The following is a 15354-nucleotide window of genomic DNA, read 5'->3' on the forward strand; positions in this document are numbered from 1 at the left end:
GGAAAAAAAGTTTAACACAATTCAAAAATTATTCTTTGAAAATGATAGGTGAGGGAGTGATTAAGGTCGGGGTGTTAGCATTGCTTTGCTTTCATGTTCTTGTGGGGAGTGTGGCTTTCGCTAGAAATGTGAAAGATTTTGAGGATGAGAAGTTTTTTACTATTGGTGAGGGAGGGGGATTTGGTGGTGGTTTCGGCGCTGGTGGAGGTTTTGGCGATGTGGATGGTGGAGGGTATGGTGGTGGCGGTGGAGGTGGTTATGGTGGTGGGTTTGGAAAAGGTGGTGGAATTGGGGGTGGTGCAGGAGGCGGGGGTGGAATAGGTGGAGGAATTGGTGGTGGTGCGGGAGGTGGAGGAGGAATAGGTGGAGGCATTGGTAAAGGTGGTGGCATTGGGGGAGGAGCTGGTGGCGGGGGTGGAATAGGTGGTGGCATTGGAGGAGTAGGTGGAGGCGTTGGTAAAGGTGGTGGTATTGGAGGTGGAGCTGGAGGCGGGGGTGGAATAGGTAGAGGCATTGGAGGAGGAGCCGGAGGCGGGGGAGGAATAGGTGGAGGCATTGGTAAAGGTGGTGGCATTGGAGGCGGTGCAGGAGGTGGGGGTGGAGTAGGTGGGGGCATTGGAGGTGGAGTTGGTGGCGGTGCAGGAGGTGGTGTTGGTGGGGGAGCTGGAGGTGGAAAAGGAGGAGGAATTAGTGGTGGTGCTGGTGGTGGTGCTGGAGGTGGAATTGGCAAAGGTGGCGGCATTGGTGGAGGTGCCGGTGGTGGTGTAGGAGGAGGAATTGGCAAGGGGGGTGGCATTGGTGGTGGTGCAGGAGGTGGAATTGGCAAAGGTGGCGGCATTGGTGGAGGTGCCGGTGGTGGTGTAGGAGGAGGAATTGGCAAGGGGGGTGGCATTGGTGGTGGTGTAGGAGGAGGAGTTGGTGGTGGCATCGGAGGAGGAGCCGGTGGTGGTGTTGGAGGTGGGATCGGTAAAGGAGGTGGCGTTGGTGGAGGAGTTGGTGGTGGTGCTGGAGGTGGGATTGGCAAAGGTGGCGGCATTGGTGGTGGCATAGGTGGAGGTGCCGGTGGAGGTGCCGGTGTTGGTGTAGGAGGAGGAATTAGCAAGGGTGGTGGCATTGGTGGTGGTGCGGGAGGAGGAGTTGGTGGTGGCATTGGAGGAGGAGCCGGTGGTGGGATCGGTAAAGGCGGTGGCATTGGTGGAGGAGTTGGTGGTGGTGCTGGAAGTGGGATTGGCAAAGGTGGCGGCATTGGTGGTGGAGGTGCCGGTGGTAGTGTAGGAGGAGGAATTGGAAAGGGCGGTGGCATTGGAGGTGGTGCAGGAGGAGGAGTTGGTGGTGGTGTTGGAGGTGGGATATGTAAAGGTGGTGGCATTGGTGGAGGAGTTGGTGGTGGTGCCGGAGGGGGAATTGGCAAAGGTGGCGGTGTTGGAGGTGGTGTAGGTGGAGGTGCCGGTGGTGGTGTAGGAGGAGGAATTGGAAAGGGCGGTGGCATTGGAGGTGGTGCGGGAGGAGGAGTTGGTGGCGGCGGCGGAGGAGGAGCCGGTGGTGGTGTTGGAGGTGGGATCGGTAAAGGTGGTGGCATTGGTGGAGGAGTTGGTGGTGGTGCTGGAGGGGGAATTGGCAAAGGTGGCGGCGTTGGAGGTGGCGTAGGTGGAGGTGCCGGTGGTGGCATCGGAGGAGGTGTCGGTGGTGGTGCAGGAGTAGGATTCGGCAAGGGTGGCGGCATTGGATTTGGTGGTGGAGGAGGAGGTGGAGTTGGTGGTGGCATTGGAGGAGGTGTCGGTGGTGGATTTGGAGGTGGATTTGGAGTAGGTGGAGGAGCAGGAGGTGGTTTTGGCGGAGGAGGAGGTGGTGGAATCGGAGGAGATTACTAAAAATCCTCTAATAGTATTGACACCAAATTAAGCTGCTGTAATGTTATTAATATCATTATATTTTTGAAATTGTAATTCATTAGTTTTATATGTAATGAAATGAAATTCCTACTTCAATTCTATTCATTAATATATAATTTATGGTTACATACAACATTCTCTTCCTTTATGAAGCACGTAACAACCTCCATCAAATTCATGAAACTGAAATATAATACTGTGCAAGAAACATGGAGGCAAAATGAACATACTATATTATAAAACAAAAAATAGCTAATGACATTCAAATTGTTTTCCTCTAGAAATTTTTGAGATAATTCTCTCATTTGCACTAGAAAGGCAACAATCTAATTAACATTTCAGTGAAGATATTTTAAATGTCGCGGGTCAATAATAATTACCATAGAATCATCATCACTAGATCATTAAAGCTCCATGAAGATGGCTTTACTTTGCAGGAATTTCAAGGCAAAATTTGTGAAAGTTCGTTAATGTAAGTTCCAATATTCATATATATTTTTTCACAAAGAAAAGTTAAAACTGCTAAGGCTTATTTAGAATTCAATGGAGGGAAACTAATAAAGTGAATTGCAATATCGAAATGAATCTAGTATTAAATTCATTATTTATTTAATTGTTGTAATTTTAATTGTTTTTTACACATAAATTATATTTCGTGGTAAAAATATTGAGCTCAAATGAATTATAATATCTAAAGGTTAGATCCGTCTCTACTACAATATATGATATGAATTATAATATCTGAAGGCTAGATCCGTCTCTACTGCAATATATGATATGAATTATGTACGACTCAAATTGGACCCTACATTCTTAGTCACATTCTTCATTATCCACTTGTCTATAGGCAATAAGCAGAGCAAGGGCGGATGCAGAGGAATATGTAATGGTTCAATTGAATATTCTTCGTTGAAATATTATGCTATGAAAATAGAGTAATTTTTTTATATATATATATATATAATATAAATTATTGAGTTATCTTGACATAAGAATATTTCTTTTTGAATTTTTTTGTTTGAATTAGTGACTCCGCCATTAATAATAAGACTATAACTTATAGTAGTATACTGCTAAGTCTTCATTGTAATTAACATAAGTATGTGTACAGTTTTTTATTTATTTTTTGGCTAATGGTGATATTGGGCCAAGCTTAAATACACCTCAATTATTGAATCGCATATCTATTATCTCGCACTAATATAATATAGCGGATTAATACTAATGGCTGTTGAATGATATATGTTAATTTTTTTGCAAAAATTAGAGATGGTTTCAATCTGGACAAGTATGCATTGATCAATTAATCTATAGATGTTATAAGCGTCCAATATGGAAGACATCATGTATCTTGATAATTTGCAGGTTAATTTATTTAGAACCTGATTGGATTGTGTTATTTTAAGTGATTTTAAACTAAAATAATCTTTAAATAATTTTATAGTATTATAAGTACTTAATTTTAAGCTAAAATAAAAAAATAAGTTAAAATTGAAAAGTCAATCCTTACACCTTGTTTGGATAGTTGTTATCCGTTGTATCTTACTGTATATTAGTTTAAATACATAATTTATTTTGATTGTTACTTAAATTCTATTGTATTGTATCGTTTAAATTCATCATTAGGTAACGACGAAAATATCCATTTTATGTAACGACTGATTTGGTATGATCGCGTCGTTACCTTCATGTTTTTTTCCTCATTTTATATTTATTTATTATTTAATAATAATATTTCATATTTTACCCTACCTTTTCATAATAGTTATACCCCGTTCAAATCATAAATGTATGACATTATGTAATAACGGATAACGATACAATTTATTCAAACACTATATTAATTAAAACAATATAGTACAAAATAATATAACACAGTATAATATATTACAATACGATACATTACATAACAATCATCCAAACAAACTATTAGTGGCCTAGACAAAATTTTGAATATATATATATATATATATATATATATATATTTTAAAAAAGGCAAGAATGATATAACATCTATTCAAATTCACAACCGCAAAATCCAATTTTTGAGTCACCATTGGCATTTAGCATTGCACTAGAAAAGTTTTATTATGCCAAAGAGATTTAACAATATCTTTTTATTTTTTATTCTTTTAAGTGATGTTCGATATTTATATTTAGACTCAATAATTTATTTTTATCTATTCAAATTTTGGTGAATAGTTGTTGAAAAAAATTATACAATATGCTGGCAAACTGATCCGGACAATATGAAATTATATAAAAAGAAAAATGATAAAAGAAAGGTTAGAGCCCTAAAACCCCTTTAAAACCCTTTTCATATCTGGGACTGGGAGTTTAAATTTTCATTGCATCGAATTCTTGCAACAAAATTCCTGTTATCAAAGGTATAAGTACTGATGCTAAATTCCATGTTCTGTTAACCCTTTTAATTCAAAAATGGTAGAAATTAACAAATAAATTAAAAGAAGAAAAAAAAAGAGAAGATTTTAGCTTTTCTTCTCCTTCAATTTGGGGTTGTTTGTTCTAGTTTTTATGTTAATGGTCAAGATATTGAAGCACTAAATTGTGGTTGCTTCCAGATTTTAACTACATATATTCAAGATTGCTCTTCTCTTTTTTTTGCAGCTTTCATTTTTTTGTGTCTTTTTAGGATCAAGAATGTAAGTAAACGTATTAAAAAATTGTTCTTTTTCCAGGTTATTGTCATTTTCTGGAAAAAAAGGGGGATTTTTCTAACTTATAAGGGTCATTCTGGTGGTTTATTGAGTTGAAAAATGCCTGATATTGAGGGACTTGTGAATGATTTTGTTGCAAACCTCAGCAAACGGTTAGTGCAGTTATAAGAAATTTGTAAGAGAATTAATTTTTTGATTTAATTGATTAATATTGTAATCTGCTTTTCTTTTTTTGAATGATAGTAAGGTTGAAGGGTCACAAGCAACATCGCGGCTAACAGCAGAGTTGCTTCGTTCTGTAGTTTCGTTGCAAAGATTGCCACCTACTAACCCAGCTGCAGTGCTCATTGAGGCTGTGAGGGGTATAGGTGTTAAATTGGTTGCTGCCAACCCCGTTGGTAAGTATTTTATCAGCTAATACATGAATGAGGATCTCCTTGTAGAAATTTCGATGTTCTAGAATAAAATTTATTTTTTGAAGTAGTTTATGATTTATCCAATCCTAGTTGGTAGTGGAAAATTTGGATGCTAGAGACGGTTTTTAAGTATATCGCTGTTACAAGCCATCTGTCTGCTATGTGATCTTCTTGTGTTCCAAAAGAATGACAAAATTCTTTCAATGATATATTTGCTTCGTGTCTAGGTTGATACCAGTTGCTTCACTTGCTCGAAATATAGAAAAAATTGGATATGCCTGATTAACTAGTTGTGTTAACTTTGTTTACAAGTCATGTGTAGGAGTAAGACATATGTGATCTGTGGTTAGCGTAAGTCATTAACTGCAGCTGCTTCTCCATTTGTTTGTTTCATTTTAGGACTCGAATTCTCCTAACATGTGGTGCTTTACTTTTTTTTTTTTGAAATGGTAACAACTTTGTATTAAAATCACAAAAAGGCTGTGAAGGCCATAGTTACAGAGAAAGTGAAGCAAAATATAAACTAGACAAAAAATCTACCGTTCTATAGAGACTCTAGAACTTGTAGAATGCAGTAATACACTTAAGCGTTATCTTCTGGTTTGAACTGCTTTTGCCTTCAAAGCATCTTAAATTCCTTTCCTTCCAGATAATCCGCCATGCAGCCAGGGATCATACTCCATCTTCTTTTTTGAGTTTTTGTGCCGCCTCTTATGTTCCTGCTAGATAACATATCTAGGTATTCATTGGTATTGTTCAGCTCAAACCAATCATTGCTAAAAAGATGTCCCACAGTTGTATAGTCACTCTACAATGCATGAAAAGATGGCTATTTGTTTCTGTAGTCCTTCCACATAAGTGACAGATAGAGCAAAGTTGAATTCCCCTTCTCTGTAGTCTGTCTTGTGTCAGACATGCCTTATAGTGTTATCAAAAGCGAAAAGCGCAAAAAAGATCTAAGGAACATTGGGGCTTTAAGTGCCAATAAAGCGATAACTTTAATGAAAAAGTAACAATGGAGAAAAATGCAAATATATATGTTTATTCCAAGACTAATAATTATAACTATGAATAACAAATATGTGTACAAAAAAATTGAATTTTTTTAACAATAAAGTGAAATATCAATTGTTTAGTGTTGCCTCTTCAGGAGAGGTATTAAATTCTTGATGAAAACACTGAAGCGCACATTAAGCGATGCGAAGCGCTCAACACGCTTTGAGCCTCACTTCAGGGCTTATGCGCGCCTTTGACAACACTGCCTGCCTTCTTGGCAACCAGCCAAACAAAGCATGCCACTTTATACGGAATCTCGACCCTCCATATGTGCTTCCAGGGCCACTACACAAAAAGGTTGTTGCCATCATTCATCATGTGGTAGGCTGTTTTGAATGAATAAACTCCTGAGTTGTGTCCTAACCACCACTCTGTCTTGTTCCTGTGAGGTCCCGGTGAAAAGATTTGAGTGTGTTGTGGAATTCAGTGAATCTGTCCACCTCCAAATCATTTAAGAGTCTCCTCAAACTGAAGTTCCAATCTTGATTGCTCCAAACTTCACTAATGTTAGCCCTTTGTTGTTGATTTAAAATGAAAACATTCAGATATAAGAGCTTGAGAGAGCCATTCCCTATCCAGGTGTCCTCACAAAAGGACGTTTCAAGCCCATTACTAACTTTATTGCTTCTTTCTGCTGAAAATTTGCCAGAGATTTCTGATAGTCTTCCGGACACTGACCCCATACACAATGTTGACTGATTTTGTCTTCTATGGTCTTCTTCTCCATATTTTTTTTGATCACCTTCTTCCACAAAGATTGATCTTCGTTGGAATATCCCCATAACCACTTCATGAGCAGACTTTGATTCTGCTGTCTACAGCACTTTATACCAAGTCCTCCTAGCTTTTTACCGAGGGCAAGAGTTTTCCACTTGACAAGGTGGAAGCCTCTTCTTTCCTTGTTTCCTTGCCACAAAAATTTCCTTGTTCCTCTCCTCCCTCTGTCACAGCTAAGAAATATACATCTGCTATGCTAACTATTTGCGCACATGCACATATGGTGATAGGAGGAGAGAGAGAGAGAGAGAGAGATGGTGCCCTAGTTTCGATTTATTCCAGCGTGCTGGGTGTACTTCTGCACATTTTTCTTAGAGATGAACCCCATGTTTCATCATTCGTCACTCCACTTACTAAAGGATGTGTATATATATGTAAAAGGATAGCCCGGTGCATGAAACATCCTACATTCACACAGGGTCCAGGGAGAGGTCACACCCCAAGGGAGTGTAGTGTAAGAAGCCTATCTTGACGCAAGCATCAGTCGCTAATTTCACGGCTTGAACCCGTTGATTTCAATGCAAGGATTGTCAGCAATACTTCAAATGGAGAATTTTATAATAAATTAATGACCTCTGATAGCACTCTAGATTAAGTAATCATATTTGTTTATGCCAAGAATGATATAACCAATATTTGATGAAATTGCAGAGCTTGCTGTTGGAAACATTGTGAGGCGTGTTCTTCATATTATCCGGGAGGAGGATCTCTCTCTTTTGACAAGTAAAACGTGCGACTTAGATTTATCAGCTGCAAGTGATGATGAAAGAACCATAGACCAGGATTATGACCCAAGTCAGTCTGCTGCTGCTGCTGCTGCTGCAGCTAAAAGTTTTCTACGACCTCCTTCATTGCATGCACTTCTGGAGAATATGCCAGATAAATCTGTACCGAGTAACATATACACCTCCTCTTCAGGTGGAGATTCTGAAGAGAAAAGCAAAGGTAAATGCTCCTGTGCTACATGAATTTGAAGCAATTCAGTCATTTTTTAAGTTTCAGTACTGAATTGTTTTTCTGTGTTGCAGCTGATAAACTTGCCAGGACTCGGAAGTTAAAGCATGATGTTATTGAGGCAATTAACATGTTAATTGAAGATATTGATACTTGTCATGAGCTGATCGCAGAACAGGCAGTTGAGCATATTCACCAAAAGTATTTACCTTTCGCACGTACTGGAAAATGTCTGTATTGTGTTATGCACACTATATATTTCAAGTAACATTGTAGCATGATTTGAACATATGCGATGGATATTGTCGTTTCATTGTTCCTCATAGTTTGTTGTCCAAGGGTTTTCCCTTTGGAATTCACAAAAAAATTGTGATAGGTGACTCAGGACTTGAACTTGGGTGCGAGGCAAATGCCACTTCCCTTGCTGGATAGACATTTTATCTGATAAATTAACACGTTTGTCCATCAATGATAAATCTACGGTTCCAACCTTACTGTGAAAATGACAAATATAGGTTTGTAGCCTAAACATTTTATAAAATATAAGGTTGCTGGCCTTTCTTACTTTGCTCCAGGGTGATATAGTTACAGTCATTATTGCAATGCAAATGGTCTTTGTTGTTTCTTTCACCTCTAATGTATTTAATTGTTCTTTTTCACCCTCTTTTGTGGGCATATAGCTGCATAGTTGTGGTGAACATGTATCTTTTAATCAAATGAGATAGCTAATTAACAGATGCAATTTTTTTCAGTGAAGTAATACTAACACTAGGTAGTTCGAGAACTGCCTTTGAATTCCTCTGTGCTGCAAAAGAGAAAAAACGGTCTTTTCGGGTGGTTGTTGCAGAGGGCGCACCGAGGTTTGAGGAGTATTCTGTAATTTCCTAGAAATAAATGAACCATTAATCTTCTTTTTCATATTAACTGTAAAAATCCCTTCTTCATTTGTGCTTGATCAGGTACCAGGGTCATGCTCTTGCAAAAGAGTTGGTATCAAGAGGTCTACAAACTATAGTTGTCACAGATTCTGCAGTTTTTGCAATGATTTCTAGAGTAAATATGGTAACTTTCTGTATTAGCTATTTTATACATAGTACCAATCTGTAACCTTGTGCTGCTGCTTCGGCTACCTGCTCTCAGAACCATAAGTCATAACCTTATTCTGTAGGTTATAGTGGGAGTTCATGCAGTGATGGCCAATGGTGGTGTCATTGCACCTGTTGGAATGAACATGGTTGCACTTGCAGCTCAAAAGCATGCTGTTCCATTTGTCGTAGTTGCTGGCATTCACAAGGTATCTGAGCTTTATTGTCTTTATGTATTACTTTTTTTGTCTTTACTTATTACTCCCTCCGTTCCATTTTTTTGGCAACTCTTAATTCTAACTTTCCACGAAGGGTATTTTGATACATTCCACATATCTTTAATTTAAGACCACAAGATTCAAAAATCTTATTTAATTTCTTAAATTCCATGTCAAGTCAAAACTAGACAAGAGAAACACATTGAAGCGGAGGGATATTTTTTTTAAAACCCCTCCCTAGGAGCTCCCACCCTTTTGCTTCTTTGGTAACTCGAACTCACAACCTTAGGGTTGGAGGTGAGAGGTGCTTACCAGCTGAACAAACGGCGGGAGTAACTGGCAAAAAGGTGTTATTAAGGTAGAGGGGGAAAATAGAGAAAGAGGTCGTGTGAACTATCAACTTGTACAGTCCAACCGTTTGAGTGGCTATTCTTTTAACTCTAACTATTGGCGATTTTTATACATCTTGCTGAATATCACTCTCAAACCAGAAGGCTCTGATAACATAAGAAGAACTCAGCTTTTCAGGTTTACTAAATGATGTTCAGAACCTTGAAATGGTGTATAATGTTGATATAAGGCTTTGCAGATCCTTGAATCCCTTCCATGACTTATCCATTTTGAGTTGACCATAAAGTTACCCTTTTACGTTTGCCACTTAAGCAGCAAACTCTTTTTCTACTTTTCGCTGTACTTATCATTAGCTAATTCGTTTAACTGTTTTCTTTCTGTTACAGTTGTGCCCTTCATATCCACACAATCCAGAGGTTTGTCTGAATGACATGCGATCCCCTGCTGAACTTCTTGAATTCGGGCGATTTTCAAATTGCATGGAATTTGGAATGGATAGTGGGGCTCCGCTTCAAGTTGTTAACCCTGGTTTTGATTATGTGGCACCTGAGCTTGTCAGCCTCCTCATCACAGACATGTAAGGATGCTTTACCAATTTCAAGTTTTAATTTGGGTTTGCAACAACGATGCCTCAATTCCGAACTACTTTTGGCTTAAACACAACAAAGTAGTCTTGGATGATACTGTTCTACGTTGTATCCTATACTAATATACGAGAATCTTCTATTTAGTTGTGTTTAGTATATGTTAGATAATTAATTTATGTAGCATTCAGTATCGATGAAGTTCAATTTACTTTTCCAAAAAAAAAAAAAGCACCACTGCATTTTAAATTCCACCATAATTTATAGTACAAAAGAATACTACTTTTCAAAAAAAAATTGGTTCAAGGTTTTACATGCAAAAGTTTGGTGTATTAGGACTTAGATGGGCTTAAGCAAGCAACATTGACCGTGAGGATTCATGTAGCCGACCTCACCTTGCTTGGGATTGAGACTTAGTGGTTGTTGGGTTTAAAGGGGAGCGTTAAGGGGAAATTCATAATGTATTCTGTTGCCACTTTAGGGATTAATAAGCAGTTTTATTATAATAATACTCATTGCATCTTTCTGATTTATAGTGGAGGGCATAACCCGTCATACATGTATCGTCTCATTTCGGATTACTACTCAGCTGATGATTTTGATTTGCAAGGGAGGATACATAAATGAAGGTGATTCTTTCTTTAAATTATGGTTATGACTTTCCAATAATATTTTTGAACATTGAACATGTTTGTTGGCCATTTTTGGGAGAGGAAATTGACTGCTTCAGCAATGAAAACTACTTTTATTATTTAACCATGGTTGATTTGCTATCTGCTGTACATAATGTCAAATAAAAATATAAGAAAATGAAAATCTTTTGAGAAAACTTCAAAAAGACGCATCAGAATCTATAGCATAGCAAGAACTGTAAAGAAGGAAAGAAAAGCAAAACAAAATTTTATCTCAATTTCTGTCTGCTGCTCTTCCTAGCATTGGATTAACTTGATTTGGTGCTTATATTGGGTGTGAATAAGTTTTTTCCTTTCCTAAAATCAAACTTTGTTGGCGATTTTCTATGTATCTTGGTCTATTAGACTCTTACTATGACCATACAAAAACTTGTGTGATTTTTGCTTTAATGACTTCTATGTTTATGCAGAAAGTATCTTGAAGTTCCTCTTACTGAGTTTAAGCAATCCATGCTGATTTCACATATCTTTTGGAAGGCTGTAGGCGACTGACACAGAGAAGTGGCAACCAAAACAATCAAATGGAAATTATTAAGCTTTTGCTATGTGTTTGTTATTTACTTTGAAGGATAGCTCTAAATGAGCTTTTTAGCACAAACACTTTCTGAACATATTGTACTTTGTTCAGACTAAGTTTTGACTTGTTTAATGTAATGTGTCAAAGGTGGTAGTATTAATTTGTTTCGTTCTTGTTATAGGTGAATGTTTAGATGAACTATACCCTCTTGAATTACATCAATCGTTGTATGTATTTGTCTCTTGAATGTAAAGCTTAAACGAGTATCCCACACCCAAAAAGGTGCCTCATATAGGTTTTTCCTGAAACACTCCGGTAACTTAGATAATGTTGAGAAAACACTCTCTATTTAACTTGAACGCTCCCAAAGAGAATAGAGCCATCATTATAGGGAAGTTAAAGACCATCTAATGCAAAGGAACCTTTCATTCCTTTTTTGTTGTGCACAACTCTCCTTCACAAGCTCCCTGCTTAGGGGACAAAAAAATACCTTTCATTTTCCACCCTTAGTCCACGAGTAAGTGCAGATTATCTGGACTTCAGAAGCAGTGTCACTTTCACAGGGCTTATTAGTGAACAGCCTGCATTTCCAGGCTAAACCGTTTTTTTAAAAGATAAAAGAGAATATTGTTGATATTCGTCGAAAGTAGGTGATCAAGATATGCTTGGACAGTAATATCATGAAAGCATATAACTGCAAATCAACAAACAATGCCAAGAAAATATTAAGTATGATTTTTGAGGGCATCAAAATTAGTGTTCAAACAAATATGCTATCATGTTCCAGGTTCTACTTCTTGCTGAGATCAATTCCAGCTTTCTTGGCTACAGCATCAAGTCCATTTTTCTCAATGGTCTTTATGGCCTTTGTTGACAACCTCAGTTTCACGAATCGCTTGCCTTCCTCCCACCAAATTCTCTTGTATTGAAGGTTTACGAATTGCAACTTTTTTGTTTTGTGGTTTGAATGAGAGACCTTGTTTGCCCTGTTGGACTTCTTGCCAGTGAAGGGACAGATTCTACCTGAAAAAACAGAATTTACTCTCTCAATATTCTACCCTGTACTTATCACAATAAAAAAGCGGTAACATATTTGAGCCCAATCTACAAAAATGCAGGAAAGCAAGGGAAACGAAAAGACCATGATGATGTATGGCAAAGGATGCTTCAATGGAAAATTTGAGTACTCTCGTCCCAAAAATCTTAATTTTATTGATTAGCTCAAAGGCTCCGAGTAATTTTAGGCATAAAAGAAAGAAGAAAGAAGAATGCAGTTTGACAATGATTGCAGCAACTTAGAAAGGGAGTCAAAGCAAGCAAAAGTGTCAGTGATATAGAGTTCCTATGGCTCTCATACTGTTCTTATTTTTTTTCCTGACTAGTTAATAAGTTTCATCAATAATCCAAAAATCAAATACTGCCATTGCTGGACTTTATAAAAGGAGCCAACTCTTCACAGTTTGTTGTCATACAATGAGCATGAATTAACCAAGCTGTTACCATCATATACAAAATGTAATGTACACCAGAGAGGCGAACACACCGAAGATTCAATTTCAAAGATTGTAAATCTGTAGATTTTTCCTTCCAAATCTGCAGCTAACACACTCTCTAAGGCTTTCATAATTGGTTTCGACTTCTTTTTCACTAGTTTGGTCACTAAGCACAAGGACACAAGTGGTAAATAAATATTTAAAAAGTACACAGTGCAAAAAGTGGATTTGACAGGTAAATGGATTTACCATATTCTTGATAGCGAGAAACCTACTTTCATAAGCTTTGGATCTCATTGAGCTTTTATTTCACTAATAGGCTGCAAGTTTCACGGAGAGAAGAATAGGCACATGGCAAGCTGCAGACTAGGAAAACTCGCCAAAAAGAAATCCTGCTCGTTATTAAGACAGGCGAAAGCAAGAAAATAAAGCTCCATCTTTAGGCTGCACTCAGTTAATGAGACCTAAAATGCCTCAACTCCAACTAGAAGTAATATCTTCTCATGCATATAGTATTTCTTTTGTAGCTTAGTCTATAAATTGCAGCACAGGAATGCAAACTTTGCTAACCAAGAAACTATTGTTGTCATCTATATAAGAAATTTATCCTAAAAATACTTTATAATCATTTACATGGACAATCTGTTATGTCTTAAATATTCGCAATCCCTAATTCAGAGAATAAAGAGCCAAGGAGGAACAACCAGAGATCATTTAGCATATGGAGAAAACTATGGACAAACTTCCAAACTATATATCATATTCTATCAATCTTGTTCTTATTAATGCAGTAAGCGCTGCAACTGCCTTTAAACAGTTTAATGTAGTCCATCAAGCTCTTTCCAAATTATTTAATTTTGCATATGATGAGGCTGTCCTATCCCTATTTTCTTGTGACTGTAGAGTGTAGACAGGTTTTTAAACCCCTGGAATGACAACACCCCTTTAATCTCTCCTCTAGAAGTAAGAATACATAAGAGGTTGTTTAGATAGTAGACTATATATGGGTTTTAGTCATTGATTATGACATGTAACTTAATAATATGTGAATTATAGCCAAGTGCTCAGTTTACCATACCAGAGACTTGAAGAAAACAATATATTTAGTTGGCAAGTTGCAACTGAATTAAACTTTTTCCAACTTAAGCTATGTCTTTGGATCCTCCACATTGTAAGGGATAATTTTCATCCCATATCAACAATACTACCTTTCACTTGGTACTACGTAAATCTAACATGATGTGTTGTTAACATAAAGCAGACATCTGAATTCTAGACACACGACTACTAAATGGGGACTCTGGTATGGAAGGAGCAATTATCTAAGTACAAAACAACCTCATGATGATTTAGGTCCTATGACCCTTCGAGTAGGGCCATTCCAGAAAAAAAAAGGCTCTCTACACCGAAATGATGATTCATCATATTAACATTTTAAAGTTATCATCTTTTCTTGTTTCCCCATCAATGTTTAAGAAGAGCTTACTAATTCTAGTTCAAGTGTAGAGGGAAAGTATGTGTATACTGTATAGTCTCCCTTTACATTTCTACAAGGATAATATTTCCACCCCTCGAACTCATAACCAAATTGCAATTGTACCAAGACTCTTTTTTTTTTTAAAAAAAGAAATAATATTGGTAATGTCCAGGTCAGTTTGCACATACTTCAACAACCATTGCCCTAAGTAACAAGTACTTAAGAAAACTTCAAATTCTCAGATACAATATCTTTTTAATAATTGTGGTGTCCTACTAGCCCCACAAGCACAATTTTTTACACACAATTCACATCATTAACAAAACTCCACAATTCATTCAAACATACAAAACAACAAACACTTCATGTGCACATCATTAGACCAAAGAAGAAACAACCCCAACAACTAAAAACACAAAGAACACAACAAAGGGGTAGAGAAATTACGAGCAACAGGTTGAAGGGATGTCTTGAAAGGAACAGAAAGTGAAGCAGGAGAGCTCAAATGGGTGCTTGAAATCTTGAGTCCACTCAATTGGGAAGCCACAAAACTCAATTCTGAGCTCAATTTCAACTTGGGTAAAGCCCTTTTGGTCACTGAAAATGCCCTGTGACCACTCACTACAGGTCCTCTGAGGCTTATACCAGCCATTATTGTTGCCATTTTTGCTCCAATTCGTCAAATCTTTTTTTATCTGTCAAGAATGTTGTTTTTTGAAGAAAGAAAGTGAAGAGTGGATAACGAAATGGATGTTGGGTAATGGTTTTATTTCTTGTCCTCTTTTTTTTCCTATGGTGGAACCGCAAAAGGATTATTTTGTGCATGGCTAATTTCTTTTTTGGTATTAATTAAATTTAAATTTATACATTGCACTATTGCAAAAATACAAATTGCTAAGACATATATGTACGACCAGATAAGATTACAAATGATTACATTTGTCATAAATGTGTAAGTATGTGTGAAATTATGTTAAGTGAATGTGTTAAAAAGGGTAATAGGTAATCTAAATCCACGCGAAAGAAGTTATCTTGAAAACTATAATGATATTGGCACAATGAAAGAAAAAGATAATTTGTATAACCAATAACTACTAGTTTAAAATAGGTTTTGAACTTATCAAAAAGATATTTTATTATTAGAATTAATGTTATTATATAATT

At 37.2% G+C, this 15354-nt stretch overlaps 3 protein-coding genes across 5 annotated transcripts; 2 read left to right on the top strand and 1 right to left on the bottom strand.

The window, feature by feature from the left end:
* Nucleotides 1-1984, top strand: LOC129881864 (glycine-rich cell wall structural protein). Its single transcript, XM_055955974.1, has 2 exons — nt 1-1050; nt 1201-1984. The coding sequence occupies exons 1-2, from the start codon at nt 42-44 to the stop codon at nt 1869-1871; spliced, it is 1680 nt and encodes a 559-aa protein (XP_055811949.1). The 5' UTR covers nt 1-41; the 3' UTR covers nt 1872-1984.
* Nucleotides 1985-4164: 2180 nt separating this feature from the next.
* LOC129883166 (uncharacterized) lies at nt 4165-11787 on the top strand. 3 transcript variants are annotated; one of them, XM_055957762.1, is made up of 11 exons: nt 4165-4279; nt 4592-4722; nt 4814-4968; nt 7471-7764; nt 7848-7974; nt 8526-8633; nt 8733-8835; nt 8942-9067; nt 9814-10004; nt 10548-10640; nt 11114-11212. In XM_055957762.1, the coding sequence occupies exons 2-10, from the start codon at nt 4670-4672 to the stop codon at nt 10636-10638; spliced, it is 1248 nt and encodes a 415-aa protein (XP_055813737.1). In that variant the 5' UTR covers nt 4165-4279; nt 4592-4669; the 3' UTR covers nt 10639-10640; nt 11114-11212. The 3 variants fall into 3 exon arrangements, with proteins under 3 accessions (XP_055813737.1, XP_055813739.1, XP_055813738.1); XM_055957763.1 differs by lacking the exon at nt 4165-4279 and adding an exon at nt 4366-4463; XM_055957764.1 differs by lacking the exon at nt 10548-10640 and having other exon boundaries at nt 11114-11787.
* Nucleotides 11788-11867: 80 nt separating this feature from the next.
* LOC129883167 (50S ribosomal protein L28, chloroplastic) lies at nt 11868-14945 on the bottom strand. Its single transcript, XM_055957765.1, has 2 exons — nt 14638-14945; nt 11868-12243 (listed from the first exon to the last, which is right to left on the bottom strand). The coding sequence occupies exons 1-2, from the start codon at nt 14852-14854 to the stop codon at nt 12011-12013; spliced, it is 450 nt and encodes a 149-aa protein (XP_055813740.1). The 5' UTR covers nt 14855-14945; the 3' UTR covers nt 11868-12010.
* Nucleotides 14946-15354: the final 409 nt, after the last annotated feature.

Source organism: Solanum dulcamara, chromosome 3 (genome assembly GCF_947179165.1).
Source record: "Solanum dulcamara chromosome 3, daSolDulc1.2, whole genome shotgun sequence".
NCBI classification, from domain to species: domain Eukaryota; kingdom Viridiplantae; phylum Streptophyta; class Magnoliopsida; order Solanales; family Solanaceae; genus Solanum; species Solanum dulcamara.